The sequence below is a fragment of the Psittacula echo genome, assembly GCF_963264785.1.
Source record: "Psittacula echo genome assembly, chromosome: 13".
NCBI lineage: Eukaryota > Metazoa > Chordata > Aves > Psittaciformes > Psittacidae > Psittacula > Psittacula echo.
The window spans coordinates 14,986,657-15,006,897 of NC_137749.1; the positions used below are offsets into that span (position 1 = coordinate 14,986,657).

General features: G+C 46.8%; 1 protein-coding gene across 1 annotated transcript; it reads right to left on the reverse strand.

The window, feature by feature from the left end:
• Positions 1–2,480: 2,480 nt before the first annotated feature.
• MAJIN (membrane anchored junction protein) lies at positions 2,481–18,247 on the reverse strand (the record flags this gene model as incomplete). Its single annotated transcript, XM_080628376.1, has 5 exons — positions 2,481–2,611; positions 12,044–12,169; positions 13,161–13,236; positions 14,504–14,549; positions 18,147–18,247. The coding sequence occupies 5 exons, from the start codon at positions 18,245–18,247 to the stop codon at positions 2,481–2,483; spliced, it is 480 nt and encodes a 159-aa protein (XP_080484502.1).
• Between the last annotated feature and the right edge of the window lie 1,994 nt (positions 18,248–20,241).

The window sequence follows — 20,241 nt, forward strand, 5'->3', positions numbered from 1 at the left end:
CCCCACCTGCAGAAAAGATGATGGCCTTGCTCCTCTCTCCTCTACAAAGCAGGGACACCTCTTTGGCAAGATTTGCATCTCCAACTATGCTGGATAATACTTGGGTGGACCTAAACAGAATGAATTAGCAATTGCTTTTTTTTTTCCCCATATGAGCTGAATTAATCATTGGGGTTTAGTGCTAGTGCAGGAAGTGAACTTACCAATGGCAATTCCAAACCTGTATTTCTGTGCTTCAATAAACTTCACTATTTGTGAATCTGTTATTGTGACAGTTCTGATTGAACTCGACCGGATGGATCATGTTCAATTGGTGATAATCAGAAACGAATCCCAGGTGCCTGCAGCCCCTCTGAGCTCTGAGGACTGGCTGGAACACAAGGGGCAGTGTTTTCTGTCCAATCTCTATACTCTTACACCATAGGAGGAGAAGTCAGTTACCCCTTAGTTACCATTGTTACCCGTTTGCAGGTCGTGTTCATCGGGGGGGTTACACTTTCTTTGACCTTTCTGTTCTGATTGACATACCTGTAGAAGCCCTTCTTGACTCATCCCTGCTGGTCTCATGCCTTCATTTCCTGATTTCTTACACCTGGGGATCAAGAGCTCTTGTGCTGTGGAAAGCATCTGTAAAACTCTGCCAGCTCTATCCTGCTCCCTTGCCCCTGAGGGCAGTTTTCCAGGGGGTCCTGTTGACTAACTCCTTGCACAGAGGCAAGTTTCCTTTCCTAAAATGACGCATCTGCTCTCCTCTTTGCCTGACCCATATCCCTCAGGACTGTGAACTCCACCAGCGCATGATCACTGCAGCCCAGACTGTCTCCAATTGTGATGTCAGTGATGGTGTTTGTGACTATCAGGTCTAGTAATGCATCCCCTCTGGTAGGGCTGTTTATTACCTGGCTTAAGAAGTTCTCCTCAACGCTCTGCAGAAGTCCCCTGGATTGCCTACGGCTCGCCATGCTACTTTTCCAACAGACGTCAAGAGGGCTGTCGAGATGGTTCCCAGCAGGATGAGAGCCTGTGAGTGCTTCCTGTAAATGGAGTAAGAAGGCTTCATCAACAGGCTTCCCTTGATCCAGTGGCCTGTAATAAACACCAACCACAAGGTTCCCTTTGTTGCCTCAGTCTGTAGTTCTCACCCATAAGCTTTCAACCTGCTCATGGCCACTCTGAAGAGACAGCTCTCCACAATCTACACATTCTTTGACATATAGGGCAACCCCTCCCCCCCTCTTTCCTCCCTGTCCCTTCTGAACAGCCTGCAGCCACTGACAGCTGCATTCCACTCATGGGATTCATCCCACCAAGATTAAGTAATGTCAACAAGATCACAGCTTTCTAGCAACATGCATAGTTGGCTTCCAGATCCTCCTTTGTTGCCCATGCTGTGTGCATGGATGTAGAGGTACCTCAGCTATGCTGTCAGCCATATCACTTTCTTAGAGCAACGCACCCTAAATCCCTTCAGTTATCAAAAGCAGCATGGCCAGCAGGTGGAGGGAGATGATTCTGCCCCTCTGCTCTGGTGAAACCCTACCAGGAGTGCTATGCCCAGCTCTGGAGTCCCCAGCACAACACAACAGGAACCTATTGGTGCAGGTCAGAAGAGGAACACAGAAATGACGGAGTACCTGTGCTGTGAGGAAAGTCTGAGTTGGGGCTGTTCAGCCTGGAGAAGGCTCCAGGGAGATTTTATTGTGGTCTTTCAATACCTTAAGGGGGCCTGTAAGAAAGATGGGGAAAGATTTTTTAGCAGAGTGTGTTGTGACAGGACAAGGGGTGATGGTTTGAAAAGAAAAGATCTAGTTTGGACATAAGGAAGAAATGCTTTACCCTGAGGGTGGTGAGTCACCGGCACAGACTGCCCAGAGAGGAGATGGATGCACCGTCCCTGGCGACATTCCAGGCCAGGCTGGACAGGGGCTCTGGGAATCTACTCCAGGTGAAGATGTCCCTGCTCATTGCTGGGGTTGGACTGGATGAGCTTTGAATGTCACTTCCAACCCGAACTCTTGGACGATGCCACTGTTTTTCCCTGTTGGTTCCTGTTACCTCTAGAGCCCCTGGCTCAGCTCTGTCAGACTTCCACTGTGCTGGAGTGCACCCAGCAACAGGCGGAGAGGCAGCCGTTCTGGCGGGTACAGAGGACGAGGATCTCTGCCGGGTGGATGCCGCCGCTCAGCACCTCTGGAGCGTGATGGCCACTGGCCGAACTCCCCTGCGGAGCCCTCCCGCACCGCTGCCCCGCCGCGTTCTGATAGCCAGCTCTGGCAGGCCGCTGCTGACAGGCCGGGGCTGCCGCCGCCCTGTGAGCCAGGCCGGGGCGTCCCCGAGCCGGCGCCCTCGGCACTGGACCGACCGTTTGTTCTGGCGCCTTTAAACCTCCCGCCGTTGCCCTGACAACGCCCACGCCTCGCGGCGGCTCTCGCGAGAGCTGCCAGCTCCCTGCGGGGGGGGGGGAGGGGGAGGGGCTTGTGTCAATTCGTTGCCGTGGCAACGTCCCTGTTTAAGATGGAGTTAGGTGTCAGGTCGCGGTTGCTGTGCGAGTAGCGGTCGCGCTGATTGAAACCGGACTGTGCCGAGAGCTGGCTGAGAGAGACTCCACGTGCTGCGGGTGCAGAGGCTTACCATGAACCGGCAGTGTACACATGCAGCCCACAAAGCCAACCCTATGCTGGGCTACAGCAAAAGAGGTGTGAGCAGCAGCTTGAAGGAGGCAATTCTCCCCCTCTGCTCCAATGGTACTGTGTTTAGCTTTGGGGTCCCCAGCGTAAGAAGAATGTAGACCTGTTGGAGTGAGCCTACAGAAGGGCCACGGAGATGCTTCGAGGGCTGGAGCAGCTCTGCTCTGGAGAAGGCTGTGGGGAGAAGAGCCGTGAGTCAACCTGAGAGGGAGCCACAGAGCTGTGTAGGTAGACAGCCCACAGACACCCTGACACTGCTGCTGACAAGGGAAACATGGAAGCAAAGGGACTTCCTTCGTTTTTCTCCTCTCCTCTCAACAATGTATTTCTTATTCTCAATTTTTCTCAGGCATTTCTGTTGTCATTTTTAGGGCTTTCCATCCCTTATCACCGTTCCCTCCTCAGGTTCATGTGCAGAAGAGGTTTAACCATCCTCTCAAACAGACCCACTGCACCGTTCTGCATCTGAACAGGTCACTTGTGGTCAGCCTCTGCCTGGGGCACGAGGTGCCTGCTCCCGGCTGGAGTTCTCCCACTCCTCTTGCTGGCAAAAGCAAGCTGAGAGCACCTATCCTGTGCAGTGCCTGGCCTTCTCCTGCAAGGAGAAAGTCTGTCTGCCTGGACATGCTCCTTCTGAGGGTGTTGTCAGGTACTACATAGAATACTGGCAAAGTAACAACTAATTGGTGTTAGGTGTGAGCCCAGCACTGTGCACGTAATGTGCTTATGGTGCCTTAGCTCAGGAGATGGCTGAAGAGTGATGTTTGTTGTAAATGCACTGGCGTGATGGCAAAAAGCTGCCTGAGCATCTCAATTGAAATCTCAACTCCCAGCCTCACCCCACTACTTATTGAAGGCGTAAATAATTACACAACTTGTAGTGCGGTGTTAAGAACATCATCCAAAATATTTTCACCAATTTTCATTTTTTTAAATGGACAAGGGTCCATCTGACACCAGAAACCTCTGCTTCTTCTGGGAGGGAAAGTGTGTTTTCTGCCTGCGTGAGACTGATTAAAATACCACACAGTCCCAGGGTGGCGCTGGTTGATTTTTATTAGAATCTCACAGAATTTTTAATTGCAAAATTCCCAATCTATGACACTCAAGGATCAGAATCTTAAAGCGTGTTGCTCTTTACCCAAAACACTCCAGGCTGTGAAGAAAAAGACACTTTAACCCAACATCTCCAGTATGTTAATTTGAAAATTAGAAAAGGTAGAACTTCATTTAAAGCATTTCAAAGCTGAGACAAGTAATGTGAAAAGCTGAAAAACACAGGAAACAATCCCACCCAATAGTCACACTGCAAGTTTACTTTTCCACAACTTAGTGCTTCCAGGTCAGTTCTTTCCACCAAAAAGATGCTGTAGTGGTGTCAAGATTATGCTGAGGAAACGACAAAGAGAACACATTAAGAGTAAGTATTTTAAGTATAACAACGTTCACATAAAAGACACAATCCTAGCACAAAATAGTACAGAGGAAAATTGAAAGAATAGAGGAAACATAAAAACTAACTTGTGCTGTAACAGTGGAGTCTCAGCAGTTAATGGCACACATTTCGATTCACAAGAGTTTTCATTTCTCCGACAACTAATTCAACTTCCAAACAAACAGTTCCTGCCACTATTCAACTTCTGCTGTGCAGTGAACAGGCCACTCTTGGGGGATACAACTTCAACAGCTTTAGAGCAATCTTCAGTCAGCAATGCCCAGCAATTGTCTGCATGGTTACTTTAATTTTGGTTTAAAATGGTGTCTTTGGGAGTCAAAGTTACATAGGCCACAGTTGCTAAGTGGCCAAATAAAGGTGGTACTTACCTTAACGGGGCTGAAGGTCCACCCTGGGAAGGCCCTGTTAGAAGGGGGACCTTTTAAGTCCTTTAGAAATGGGGTTGGAGATGGCACTCCTCATCTGATAAAAGCCACATTGTATGGGGGCTGTGGCTGTTGTCAGTAATACTCATGTGAGCGTTTATTTTTCCCCAAAGACTCAGAAGAGTCAGGAAGCTCAAAAAAGTCCCCAAAAAGCTCAGAAGAGGAATATTTACTGGGGATGTTGCACCTTACCACAAGACAAAAGGACACCCCTGCACGTTCCTTTGCCTTGGGAGACTTTGGTATAACTGCAGGAAAGAGGGATCCATTCTTCAAGATAAGGCAGTATCATCTGAACTGCCAGAATCAGGCATAGTCTCTGACACAGTCTTGGACACAGCCGACCTGCATTGGCTGATAGCCACAGTATTAGTACCTTCTCCAGAACCCTGAGAGACCTCTTCCTTCCAACTCCACGTCTCCTTTGTTTACCATTCGGTCCATTTGCTGCACTAGCTGCCCTGCACCCTCACCCTGACCGGTTGCTCTTCTTTGTTCAGGGTTAGGCACAACAGGTCCCCCTGTAAGAAACAGCAGCAAGAACAAAACCACAAGCTCGCTCCCTGCACACCCAACAGCAGATGCTGAGGCTGAAAGGTTTCTCCAGACTGACAAACCTAATGCCTGGCTGGTTTCAAAGCAATCCCAATTTTAGGCTGACTTGGAGGTGAGCTCCCATCTCACAGCCCAGCTCTGAAAACTGTGCAGCCCAGCTGTACGGGTGGGAATTCGTGATGGGGGAAGACAGCCTCAGTCAAAATCATGGGTGACCTACAGCTTTATGGTCATTCTAATTCCCTCTCTCACCTGCTGGAAAACACCAAACATGATTCTTAAAGGAAAACTAGTAACAATGTAATCCTTGCAGCTTTTGATTTGATACCACCAATGTGAATGAAACAATCTGGGAGTTCCTTACTTACAGAAATTCGCTTGGTTGCAGTCCATGGTAAGAGATGCTGGACTAAACTCACGCTCATTTTCTCTTGAGGAATTCTGACAGGAAGGAACCCAGGAACTGTTACACAACTTAAAATTTCATTGTACAGGAGATTTTTATTTGTTTCTTGCTTTAAGAACTAAAAGGTAAGGTCTATACTCTTGTTCCATGGTATTTTTTCTGCTACTATGAGGACTTTCTTCACTAATACATTTCTACTCTCCCTCCTCAGGACATTCACAGGTATAACATAAGCTGTAATTCATTGAGTAGACTTCAGTACAGCAGACAGGGAAAGAATAACAGCAGCTATGGCATAGACAAAGATCTGAAAACACATGAGCAGAGGTGCTGTGGGAAGTAACAGCCACTGGACAATACAGGCTCTCAGACATTAGCCCTACTAACACACAGTCATAGGAAACTGAGAAACAGGGAAGGGACAAAAGTGAAATGCCAGAAGCAAGAGGTGAGCCAGGAATACCCATTAGGAAGGCTATCAGCAATACAAAGGACCACAAACAACAACATCAGAATGGAAGCTTCTTTAAGACAGGGAGAAATAACTCTGTCATAGAGAGAAGATAACAGAATAGGTCTCCTCCTCGATGGTGTTTCTCTTGCACTACTGAGATCTTTTCAGTTAAGTCTCAGAGCACTAACTAAGTTAGGAAAATTATCTGCAGTGACAGGCTGCACATCTCTTGGCTCTCTCTTTCGTTCTTTCTTTGGCTTCCACTGGTGCACTTGATAAGTGGAAAGACACGCAGGCTCAACTCCAACCATCCCAACCAGATAGCCTACTGTCAAAATCATAGCCCTAGAAGGCTGAGAAGATGGATGAGAGCTGAACATGCAATCTATTGAACACCCATGTGGCTGCAGCACTTCCATTTTCTGAACCTGTGCTGTAAAGTCAATCCTACATGAACTGAGTAGACAGATTTCCTTCTTGTTTTATAAGACCCTTCTCAAAGTTGCACTCTGAAACACCAGGTGGATTTTGATCCAAAGTCATACACTGCTGCTAAACTGAACAAGAGCCTGGAGGAATGATGAATGAGAAACTACAGGAATGACTGATGTAGTTTTTCCTAAACCTAATCTTCTTTGTTGTTCTGAAAACCAGAAGAAACCAAATGGAAAGCAACCAACTGGGAAGCACGTCACAGGAGTACCTGTCTGATCACCTAAAAAAAAATGCACATGAAGGAGAAGTCCTCTGCTCATGATTTCATGACATCTGGTCTGCTATTCATAAACACAACAGTTTTGACATCCAGACATCCATCCCTCTCACTGCCCTAACCAGTGCAAATTTCAGGGACAAGCATGTGTTCTGGACAAGGTTTGTCTCACCTGAACTGGTGATTCATTCATCACAGTTCCAGTTTACCTGGAAAGAGCTCAGGACACATCCTTTCATATTAGTTCACACAGTACGAGGTCACAGTGATGTCTGCCACCTACCACATTATTTCTCAGGATCCAACATGCTAACCTGGAGCTCCAGCTTTCAAGGACTATAATACTAGTTTCTAAAATCCAACCACTATACAAGGAGCATTCTGGGGACAGTGGTTAGCACAAAGCAGGGAATAAAAAAGCATTTCAGAGGATGACCCTTACCCCACCAAGAGCGTGTATGGAGCATCTGAGGAAAGAAGCCAAGGAAGGTCATTGTGTAGAGACCTGTCACTAATTCTGCAAAGATAAGCTGAGGAGTGGGCAGGAGTGGGAGATGGGGGGAAGTGATACAGGTTTTAGAGATAAATGAGCCTGCTCATTTTAGAGAAGTTCTTCTCTACTGAATGCTCCTGAGAGGCTACCAAGCATTCTCCTTCCTGTCTTTAAAATGTAAGAAAGCTGTAAAAACCCCTCTTCTGAAAGAACAGTTTGGGCTTCTGTCCTGGGTTCAGCAGTAGCAGTCATTTTTCTCCTTCTTAGTAGCTGGTGCAGTGCTGGGTTTTTGACTTTCACCATGGGAACAACACTGATAACACCAACGGTTTCAGTTGTTGCTAAGTAATGTTTACTCTGACCAAGGACTTTGTGAGTCTCATGCTCTGCCAGGGAGGAGGGGAAGCCGGGAGGAAGCAGAGACAGGACACCTGACCCAAACTACCCACAGAGGTATTCCATACCACAGCACATCATACCCACTATATAAACTGGGGGCAGTTACCCAGAAGGCCCAGATGGCTGCTCAGGTCGGGCTGGGTATCGGTCGGCAGGTGGTGAGCAGTTGTATTCTCTTCCCTTTTTATTTCCCTTATCATTATTATTATTGGTGGTAGCAGCAGTGGGTTTTTGTTATACCTTAGTTACTGGACTGTTCTTATCTCAACCCATGGGAGTTGCATTCTTTCCATTCTCCTTCCCTGAAGCAGTGTGAAGGTGTTAGCACCCACTGCTAGCCCTTCATGGAGTTCTGCACAAAGGGGCATCTGAGGTAAAAGAGGACTGGAGTCGTGAAGACAAGGCAGGGCATCTTCAGGTCCACCTGTGAGAAGCTGAGAAGCTAAGCTCAACCCTAGAGTTTGTAGCTGGACAGTCAGAAAAGCTTGTTCTGTCTCCCTGTAAAACTCATGGCCAAGTTTGTGGAGCAGGAATCTCAAATGTCTTGATGCACATGAAAAGGCAAGAAGAATTACCTGAAGGCATCTTTATGCTTGCCCCTTTAAGAATCTAGGACTAAACAGAAGCTGCTGGCTCTCCCTGAATACTCTGTGGCTTACCTTTTCAAATCCATGCTTTGCTTTACTCATATGGTGAACACACTCAGCTCCAGTCCTAAAAAAAGTCAGATAAGAACTGAGTTTACAAAAAGTCACAAAAAGGAAGCAAACTTGTAAATGGCTACTCCAAGTATTTCATTAGGAATCATGATTTTAGTACCTCTAGCCAACAAGGTACCCTTAATCTATACTTGTGCTCATGTTTAAAGTCTCACTTAAAAAATGAAAACATGTACTTGTTCTTGTATTAGGCTTTCAGCTTTTCCAGCAAAACCAACGAACACTTGAAGAGGAGAAGAACTGTTATATGACATGGAAACGGGGATGAGCAGTGAGTTGAGAAAGCTTGCAAATCCTCACAAAGAGAAGGGCAGGTAGCAAAGAATCACAGAAAGACTCTACAAGATGCAGTTACAGAGCAATAAAATGGCAGAGGAAACTCTGTACAGAGAGGTACAAAGTGATGCACGTGGGGAAAACAAATCCTGGCTTCACACACCAATAGTGCTCTTTGAGCTGATCAGTATCACTGGGGATATTCTCAGAGCTCAGCACTCAACAGCACTCCCAGAAGATCCAAGACAACAAGGGAGATGATTTGACTTGGTCTGTTCGTGGCCATGGAAGGGGAAAGGTGAGAACAAACACTTCTGACCACAATGTTGGATCTGGGACTCTGCCACACACTTGTGAAGAGGAATTTCCTGTTTTCAAAAGCTACACTCTATGAAAGAAAGAAGCCTGCTAGACTATAACTAATAACGGGCCTGCCTTGGAAAGGTAACCAAGGACTAAGCTTGAAGTTACCCACCATAAGCCAACATTGCACCCTCATGCTGAAGGAGGCTAACAGCATCCAGAGCTGCACTAGGAAGAGTTTTGCCAACAGCTCAAAGGAAGTGACCCTTCCCCTCTGCTCAGGGCTGCTGAGGCCAGTCTGTGTGCTCTGCCCAGACTGGACTCCCTGTGTGACTGCAGCTGTGGTCAAGCACTGCAGCCAGGTGCCCACAGAAGTTGTGGTGTCTCCACCCTTGAAGTCCACTCAAAACCCAAAGGGACGTGTCCTGGGCAATCTGCTCTGAGTGACCCTGCTTGAGCAGGAGGGCTTGGACTTGATGATATCAAAGGTCCCATCCAACCTCAATGAATCTGTGAAATCAACAGATAGAGATTTCAGCCTCAAGCTGAGAGGCAGCATCCATCAGCCCACTCAGAGGAACAGGCTGGGGTGCAGCTAGAAAACTGTTGGCAGTTCTTTCCTTGTCATCCCTGGCTCAGGTTTGCAAGCCAGCTGCCGAGTACTCATCCCACTGTGATTCTATAGATAATGTTAATACAAAGGAGATAAGCAGGGAGACCTCTAGTTAATGGCATGGGAGCCTGAAAGAATAGGACAACTTTTCTGCAAGTATGGGCAACGCTGCTTAGAGTCTGTCACCTATGGAAGAGAAGGAAGAAGAAAAATGGGTCAAAGGATTACACAGGAGTGAAATATAGGAAAGGTACATGAGACATTAAAAATACTGATATGTGCCCTGGAAGACTATTTTATAGTCAAGTGACCTGTCGATATCCGACTGTGGGCATGATGTCTCTGCTTGGACTTTCACTCTTCTCCCTTTCACTGGTGCTTGCCCTGCAGTGCTTTCTGACACTTCATTTCTTCTCTTCACCTTCAAAACATTGCAAAATTGGCATGGATAAACTTTAATGTTGACTTTTCTATTTTAGAACAGAATTCAGAGTTAATACACGTTCATGTTTAGCAAAATTGTTCATGTTCATACAGTGAAAACCAAAAAATGAGTCCAGAATAAAAGGTGAGCAACCTTATTCAAACAGAAGATAAGCACTGAGAGGCCATCCAGAGAATTATGCTCAATAGTGTTAAACATGAAATACTGCTCTCCAGGACATTCCTTTTGCTCCATCTTCAGAAGAGGGCCTAGGATATAATTAGCAGGAATGCAATGCCAGGAGGGTGAGGGGAATTTTTGTTTGGGCTTTTTGGACAGGACGTTTTCACTAATTCACTCCATCTCCAGACACTTCCCATATTGAAAACAAGCCTACTCTGAGCCCTCACTAAACAAAAAATTTCCAAATAAACTTAACATTGTTGCTTCTGACACACGCAGCACCCAGAAAACTATTTAATTCTTCTATAGACTCTCACAGACTCTCACAGTGAAGAAACCATTTGACAGCTCAGCTTAGACTTGCAGAAAACACATTTAGCTGCAGTCAGCAGGACTCTCAGGTCCTTCATTCAAACTCTGATGGAATTGACAGGAAGATTTCTCTCAATTTGGATGGTTCTAGGTGAGAATTCAGTGCCACCTAACATTGCCTGCCTGACACCTAGAAACAGGAGAACCACAGCATTGCCTATATATTATATTCTGTTTCTCCAAGCTATTTGGAATATAACTTAAAAGACAAACAAATCACAGGACAAAACCACACATACAACTTACAAGCTCATCACTGCCCTTGTTTACTTCTTTACCTGTAACAGAAGTATTACAAAATTTGGTGAATATTTAGGCTGGACATTCTTTAACCATCTTAAAAGGACATTTTTGCATTGCACCCCACTTTCTGAGAACAAGATAAACTACTTAGAAATTATACTGGACTTTGCATATGAGATGCTGACATTGAAAAACTGCAAATACAGCTCTTTCAGAACTAGAATTCCTGGCTATGAATACCATATGTTGATGGGATGGGGAAAGCTGCTTTTCTTGAAGAAGTCCAAGGAGTCTTCAGAAGAGCAGAAGGTACTGAAAAACTGTTAGCATCACCCTGTGTTCTGCCCACCAGGTGGAAGATGCAAGGACAGCTGAAGCATAGACTGCACAGAATATTGGCCACCTAACCTTTGATGCATAGGATCCATACATGTTTCAGTGCCCGAAAGTAACAGCACATTATGCTGTGCATAACTGTAGAATAGAAGCATTGCATAGCTATGTGGAGAGGGCAGTTAAATACTGGGGCAAGGTGTACAGGGAAGGGAGTGAATTCTCCATGTTTAGAAGTTTTTAAATACAAACACGGTCTGTTTGGTAGGGGATGCTACACACAAGCACATGGGTGAGACTAACAAATGACTTGTCCATTTTATAAAGGGGACAAGAATATCTACTAAGCAGCTGTAAGAAAAACCAGCAGTTTTTTCCAGGGACCAATAACCAGAACAGGAAATAGCAAGAATAAACACTCAGTTTTCACAACAGAGGAGGTTAGATGTAGAGTCCCACAGAGGTGTCAGCTGAGGCCTGAGGCTGTTCAGGGAATTCATAGAAAACTGGAAAACAAGACACTAGGGAGGTGACAGCATTTGCTAATTTTACAGAAAACATTATTCCCATTATTACTGCCATTATTTAGAAAAATACATTCTTTAATTGGGAAAACAGAAACAAAGAGTGTGAAGTTCAATGTCAACAGACGTAGTCAAGCCCAAGGAAGAAAAACGTGTTCCATAGATATGTGCTGGCCCCAGCCCAGCCACTGACATTAAAGAATGAAGGTTGGGAACCACTGGGCGCTGCTTCATAGAAATACTAGTTAAAGAGTGAGCAGTGACAGAAAAGGCAAAGAGATTCAGGGAGTTTTAGAAAAGCAATACACACTGTTCTGCTCTGTGTCAAATCCATACTACAGCCATACTGCACGCAGCTTTGCTCCCTCTAATTCAAAGGCACAGTAGAGGAAGGGGAAGGGAAAGGGAAAAGACAAAGATCATAGATACTTCCAGAAATTATCCAAACATACCCATACAGACTTACCACAAGGTACGTTTTGCTGAAATGAGTTCAGTTCTAGATACATAGTGCAAATGTAGGGATAAGGCACAAGATGGACATTCTCATGTTTGAATCTCATCTTCGATACTCTCTCCCATTTACTCAAATCTGAGAATGATGATAAGAACACAGCACTAACATTTCAAAGGAGCAGGAATCCTGACAATGTCCTGTTGTAAAGCTTCTAAAGTCAGACCATATTGAAGACATGTATGAGGGAGCAGATACAAGTTGTCAAAATGAGCTTTGCAACAACAAAACCTACATGTGAGAATATTAAAAAATTAGCTTCTCCATGCTGATGCTGTGCTATGGCGCAAAGCTTTTACACTCCTGTCTTTTGACAGCAGCTATTGCCACTGCAAGGTTTAGAGGAGAAAGAAAAAAGCTGGTGACTGGTCCTAAAGGAGTAAGGAGGAAGAATAAAATACGGTGAATACTGGGTGGAGGACATTTGTTTCACTTTTATGCCTAGATTTCAAAGACTACGTTGAAGAGTGACCCAGATAACTGAGTGACAATCCTGCAGGCTTTGTGTGTTCAAAAGCCTGCTTTAAGTCTTCCAGCTCTCAGCTTGACTACTTCTAGCACAACTTACTCTGTGAGGTGACTTTTGCTCCTCTCAGCCACCTGTGTGGGTACGTAAGCATATATTCACATTCACTCCCACCCAAGAAACAACTTTTATATTCAATATCCCTTTAGTCAACGTAAGACTTCATGGGAATGTTATCCTAGTCTCTTAGGTTCAAGCTAACTTCTTCCTTTACAGACTGAGGACAGCTTTGCAGGTACAATCGATCCTCAGAGGCTCATGGATGTCATTTAATCCCAATGTACCTTGCAAGAAAACTACCACAGTCTTCTCTCCTACTGAGCCTGTGAGGAGCATCTTACATTTTACTGAAAACCTTCTGAAACCTCTGGTGCCTCTGGTAAAGGCAACAACTGAGGAGGATCTTCAGCCAACATAATGCTGCAAAGCTCAAAGCAGTTGTACTCCAGCTAAAGACCTGCATGCTTCTGGACATAAACATCAAATTCAGCAATGCCCCACAGACACAAGTAATTTCTTTGACGAGTAGGAAAGAAAGGATACATGGAAAGATAGTGAAGTGGTCTGTAGAAAATGGATGCAAATCATCAAGATTTCCAAGGATTACTCGAATCGCTTCCTGGAGAGGCCAAAAAAAGGGAAGAATATTAAGAGTAGAGCCACAATTCCACCATCAAGTACAGTTTTGAGGCTTGGGAAAAATTTAAAATTACAGTTTGTACAAATCATGGAAGAACAGGCTCTAGATATTTTGCTTTTCCTCATCCCTTCTTCGCCCATCACCTTAAAGTGAACTGCACTAACAGGCTCATCGAAATCAAAATGAGTGAATGTCTTAATCTTGAATTAACATTAACCATTACTACAGAGGGTGAAGGTGTGCTTTTAAATTTAACAAGTTTTACATTTAAGAAGTCTCTTTTTACTAGCAAAACACATGCAGTATTGACCTGTTTTAAAATATAAACATATTCCCCTTTTTCTGGATATTGACCCAATTCAATGAACAGGAACTGTAATTCTGCCCCAACAAAACCCTGCTTCAAAAACGGGAAACTTTTTCTGGTAATACCTTTCAGTAGTTTTCAAAAATGGAAAAAAAAACCAAACCAAAACAAAAAACTCAAACAAAAGCCACCAAAACCCAAACCATTGATTTCCTGTATCAGTTAAACCCAGCACATTTTCTTTGATAATATTTGTAATGCTATACTGTACTCTGAAGACTTTTAAACAAAGTAATAGGAGCGCTTTTAAGCAGGCAATAGAGTTGTCTCATTTCCTCAGGAACAGCAGGGGCTTCCTTCTGTCTCAGGAAGAAGATGACAATAACAGTTGCCACCAAGCTTCGTCACAAAGGAAAGGCACCATTAAAAGAGCCACTAATGATTCCAATAGCTCCACAGCTAGGAGGAAAGATGTGCAACTGAGCATTAGATCAGACTCTGTCAAGCTAGCTCACCAGGACTGACACAGCTCCTGGAAAACCAGGGGGTGTTGACAGCTAGTCAAGCCTGAGAAGTTAAAAGCAGTGGTCAAGTCTGGGGCTGAGAGCAAAACCACGGGCAAGTGCTACTGCAGGATTAATCTGAACAGGAATCAGAGAAGAATGGGGGCAACTCACTTGACAAATAGGTGTTTTCATTTGTCCAATGCTAACAGTCTAGCTTCTTTGAGATATTTCAATTGTCTTGTATGCTAATGCTGCTTGTCAAGGACAGTTTTCATTTATACAATTTTTTCACCATTATACTCTCCAGAGAAGTTTCCCATCACTCTCTCGAAGCACTGCATCTTACACAAAATGTCCTCAGTCCCATAACAAACAAAACATCTGCTCAGCTGAACTTTCAGCTCAGTTTCTGTGAACCTGCTTCATCTCCTACCTCTAACTCCTTGACAGCACTTTCCATGTTGTCGAAATCAGGAGTACTGTGAAACAAATAGAGAGAGTTAGTCCCACCCCAACCAAAAAGCAACAGAGCTATCTTTGTTGTAGAGTTTAAACAACAACAAAACATCATTCCCATTGCACAGAGAAAATACTCAGTGGGCAGATGAATTCCTTCTCCATTATTCCACAAGGACTGTTTCTTGTGAATTTTTTGCCCATTTGTATTTTGTGGGAGACGAGATCTTTCCAATCAATTCTCAGTAACCTTTAGGGTTGTTTTCTGACAAGGTGCCCTCAAACCAGCACCTTTGTCTTCCAGCCTATCACGATGCCCTTCTGCTCAAGGGACTACAAGAAGGAACTGGCAGGACATGCCACTTAATCACCTCCACAGTGCAAACCTGCAGAGGAACAGGCCTTCACAGCATTGGAGCTAGTCCCTGTGATGCTGGGAGTTGTGTACTGCCTGCAGCAAACTGTGTTCCCAGTAGGACAGCTTCTCAGAAGTTGTTTGCTGTGAGGTGTCAGCCAACAATAACATGCAGAAGGAGAGAGAAGGTCTTACAGAAAATCCAAACACATTAGAAAGTAAAGAAATCACACAAATGTCACTTGGAAATAAGCAAATAAGTGGAGTCCGAGCAATTATGCCATGCAAGCATTTTCTGGTACATGGCTTAGTAAGCAGCCATTCTCATATCGTTCACATTCAGGGTCCCCAGCCAGAACTCAGTCAGAGATGAGAGCTTTCCTTCCTCTTCAGAAAGTCTCTCTCCTTGCCTGGTACAGCGTAAGTTAATGAAAGGAATTACATTCCTTTCCTGCAGCGCAGCACAGCAGGACAGGTATCACCCACCCAAGACTTAGGCAGTGGTCACCAAGTCTTCATGGATCAGCAGGAAAACAAAACTGTGATTCAAGAAGGCACGTTGTAATGGTGATAAGAAGAGGGTGGGAAGAACATCCATCCAGGGTCTCCTGACAAGGATGTCAGGCCTGTCATCTGACTGCAGGCCATTCATCGCTTGGGTTGCGGAGCTGGGGAGGAGGGGATGAGTATTATCTTTTAAGCTGTAGTGTAGAGACGCAGAAACAGTCTCATCTTTAAAGAAGGGAAGAACCTTCATTGTTTCCTGTTTTTTTCTGGGAATTCAGGATACCTTCAGTGAAGATGACCTCACTCTAGCAATATGCATGTGTAGATGATCAGCTCTACGACCACCTCCTGCAACTCTGTCAATGTTCTTCTGGGAACCTGGCCTAAGATTAGTCACCATCTTATTGCAGGCAAAAAGAGTTTCACTTCCCAAATCTGCAGGCAGACTGACAGCATTGCTTTGAACGTAAGGCTATGGATGCAGTCAGGACTTACTCCTTCACTCTCTCTTAGGAACTGGGAGTGAATCCAGACGCTCTGAATAAGCACCCCCACTCACCACAATCATGACACAGTGAGGAAGTTTCACAAGTTTCGCTGTAGAAGGAGTTGCTTTTGCTATACTGGACCATGTTAACATGAAGACAGGCTTCACAAGCTCACTACCAATTCCAGAAATTACTGTGAAAGACAAGAGGTCCTTCAAAAGTCTCACCTCCTGCTCCCTCAAGTCTACCGATGAATTGCAATGCACACAAGACATGCAGGGGTAAAGACAGACTTATTCAGACAAAGATAGCGCTCTCTTCACCACTAGATCAAACACCTGCAGGCTCTTCAGAAACATGTGCACACTACCAGCAGAGCCTTCCAAAGGGATTATGCTGAGGAAAAGAGCTCAGTTACAGACAAGAGCAACATTTCAAGGATCTTCTGAATACCACATGACACCACAAGACAGACAACACATCTTCCTTTCCAAAGTGAACAAGAGAACAAAACAAGGAGGAAGGTTAATTCTCCTGTATGTGACACTGTTCCAGGAAAAATGCTAACAAGTAAAGCTAAAGAAACAATGGTGTTCTATTTCATCCCAAAATAAAGTCATGCAACAGCATTTCAAACACCCAGCCTACTTCCACAAAGGAAAAAGGAGACAAATGTGGCAAGAGATTTCATGTAGCTTCAGGTCTAGAGAGAGCCTATTTGGCATGATGCTGCCAGAGCAGCTCAAACTTCTGTGATTATAGATCACAATGTCCAGGATTCTGAGTCCCCTCTCAAACTAAAACTCCGGAACTCCTTGAGTGAGCTGGTCAAGGTTTTGCCCACTTGCAAAGCACTTGCCCATCATCTCTGTGTATCTGACCAGCACACTCAAGCAGATTCCTCAGGGATAGCCTTTTCTTTTACCTGTAAAAGATTACCCTCTTTATGTGTTTTACATCTTTCCTGTCTTGTGCTTTAGTTACTTTGCTGGCTACTAACCCCAGCTTCCTATTTGAGGCTTACCACACAAATGTTACCTCCCACAACCATCCTATTCATGGTCCCCAGCACACCCAAAGGCAGCTTTCCTTCCTTCTTCTTACATGCCAGCATTACCACAGACTAAAATACCCTTCCTTCACTTCTCACTACAGTGCCTCCAGAAACTGTGAGAAGCAGTTATCGTAAAAGTCCTGCTCAGCCCCTCTGCCTGCAGGACAGGCTCACTCCAGTTTCAAAACAAGACAGGTTCATCACAAACACAGATGAAGGAGGCAGCGGAAAGCAAACCTTGAGAGAAAAATTCCTAAGAACACAACAAACATCTGCCAACAGCCACAGAAAGCTTCCAAAGGAGCATCCACACTTGAGCACCAGATTACAAGGCCAGCGAAAGGCACATTGCTAAAAACAGACAGCCCAAGAAACAAGTCCATACTCTCCAAGGCAGTGCTGCTTCTGACTGGGATTCACTGTTAATTTTCTCCATAGTAGCTTGGATGTGGCTATATTCTGGATTTCTGCCAGAAGCAGTGCTAATAACACAGGGATGGTTTAGCTACTGCTGAGCAGTGCATACACAGCAACAAGGCCTGTTCTGCTCCTCACACTGGCTATCTTTGTGAGCTCGCTGGAGCTGCACAAAGAGTTGGGAGGGGACAAGGCTGCAACAGCTGACCCCAGCTAACTCAAGGTATATTCCAGACCACAGAACGGACATCATGCTCAGCAGTAAAACTGGGAGGGGAGAAGGAGGAAAGGGAGACACTCAGCTGCGTTACGGCATTTGTCTTCCCAAGTAACCGTTAAGCATGATGGAGCCTGGAGATGGCTCTGAACACCTGCCTGCCAGTGGAAGCAGTGAATGAATGCCCCATTTTGCTTTGCTTGTGCACATGCCTTTTGCTTTACTTATTAAATTGTCATTATCTCAACCCATGGTTTTTCTTACTTTTACCTTCCAGGTTCCTCTCCCTCATCCCACTGTGGGGCACTGACCGAGTGATCGTGTGGGGTGTAGGGCTTGAATAACTGCAAAGGCTGGGGAGCTTCTCAAACACTTAGAAAATTCAAAATACTGTCAGGAAAAGCAGCACCTTCTCCCACTGCAGCACAAACTCCACATAAGGCAGTGAAATGAATTTCAGTGTCTGTGAAAGCAGGCAGGAAATGAGAAGCTCCCCAGATCTGAATTTAGGGTTTGATCTTAACTCGCTGCTACACGCTGCCATCAGACTGCAGGTTGCTTTGGCAGCTTTACCACGCTCACCTGCTTAAGTGGCCATACCGGATTTTAAACTTGTACACACGCCTGCCTGCGTGAAGAAACCTTGTTTCAGGCAACGGACAGGTAAATGGTTTCAATGGCATCTTCCTCCCTGAATGCCAGCCTAGAGAAGAAGGAGAGCCAAAGGGAAATCACTAAATCTTCACTGGCTCTCTCCTGTCACACAGCAAAAAATGAAAGCAGCTTTCGCCCTAGAGAAAACGTGCAGAGCGAACACCCCTCCCGCAGCACCTCCCTCCAGCCGGAAGATCACCGGTCCGTGCGGTCCGGTGGAACCGAGTGTCTGCAGCACGAGCAGCGGACAAGCTCGGGCTGACGCCGCGCTGCCTCCAGCCGCGCTGCCCTGACCGGTGCTCCCGGCGGCCCTGGAGCTTCACGGGTCTCTCGCTCCCGGGGCTGCCCCGGGCAGTACCGTGCCGCTGCCCATGACCGACGCCAGGCTGTGGGGGAGAGGAGGGACCCCTCGGGTGCTGGGAGAAGGCCGGGACCCGTTGCGGACGGCGGCCTAGCGCCCCGGCAGGCGAGAGGGGAGATGTCGCTATCGCTTCAGCTCCGCTGCCGGCCTACGAGGCCTCTGGTCAGTCGGCGGCATCGCTGAAGTGGACGGGCCCCTACACGGCCACCGGCCCCACCGCGACCGCCGACTGTCCTTGCCTCAGGAGGCGAGCCGAGCCGGGCAGGAGCCCAGCCAGACCGGAGCCGAGTTCAGCCGAGCCGAACAGAGCTCAGCCGAGTTCAGCCGAGCCGAACAGAGCTCAGCCGAGTTCAGCCGAGCCGAACAGAGCTCAGCCGAGTTCAGCCGAGCCGAACAGAGCTCAGCCGAGTTCAGCCGAGCCGAACAGAGCTCAGCCGAGTTCAGCCGAGCCGAACAGAGCTCAGCCGAGTTCAGCCGAGCCGAACAGAGCTCAGCCGAATTCAGCCGAGCCGAACAGAGCTCAGCCGAGCTCAGCCAAGCCGAGCAGAGCCGAGCCCAGCAGCACGCAGGGCCTGTGCCCGCCTGTGGACGGGGGTCCCGGCGACGGTGCCGGAGCAGGGGGTGGCTGCAGGCAACATGAACGGCCGGTGACAGCGCCCTCGCTCGAGGGGTCCCACCACACGGCCCTCACTGGCAGTCGAGCCTCTGGCTGAGCATGGCGCAAGGGAGGCAGGATGGGAATGGGCTCTGGTGCCAGATCCACACTGCAGGGCGCCAAGCCACCAGACGCACACAGCACAGCTGCCCGTGCCTTGCTTGGCAAGCAAAAACCAAAGCCACATATGCTGAGATAGGGATGGAGGCAGCAGGAACCAGGGTGGTGGCACTGGCCCCAGCCTGGCTTCTCAGTGCAGCTTCTCGGCAGCTTTTGCAGAGTCCAGCCCATCATGGGGCTCCCGGCCCCAGGCACAGCAGCCCTGCACACAGCAGCTCAGTAGCATCACCACAGCTTCTCAGAAGAGACAGGAAAGACAAGGGCCATGGGCTGTGTGCATCATTGCAAACACCCTGGACTGGTGCCCAGCCTCTTTTCTTCCAAGCTGAGCCAAAGCTTCTGGGCTGTTTTTAATTCCAGGCCCAGCTGCCCATGACACTGGGAGTCAGGTTCCTCCTTCCCGATGAGAGCGATGGGCTCTGTGGCACCATCCTGCTGTACTTACACAACTCAACACAGCTCGCCCTGCTCAGATGCCTTGCTCAGTGCGTTCAGGTAACAGCAAGAGCCTCAGAAGCGCCTTAATATCCCCATGCCCATCCCCTGCCCTCTCCTGGGGCATGCTGCAGGACAAGGGGACGGTGAATTGGTAACTTGTTCTGCTCATCAGCGGGCGGCACAACAGCATTTGGGCTGGAGTGGCCCAAAGCACTGGGTTTCCTCACACACTGACCATTGGATATGCAACCTGGGCTCCCAGAGGTCCCCCCATAAACCTGATCTCTCATTCTACTAATGTGGCAGGTGCCCAGAGTCCTGCAGGGCTCCTAACGGGTGCTCAACTGCTTTCTTGGAGCCTTTCTTTCAATGCAGGCTTAGAGCAGGGTCTTTTCTGCTCCCACTGTGCAGCTGAAGCTTTGCTAATGAGAAAGGGAAGAGTAAGATGA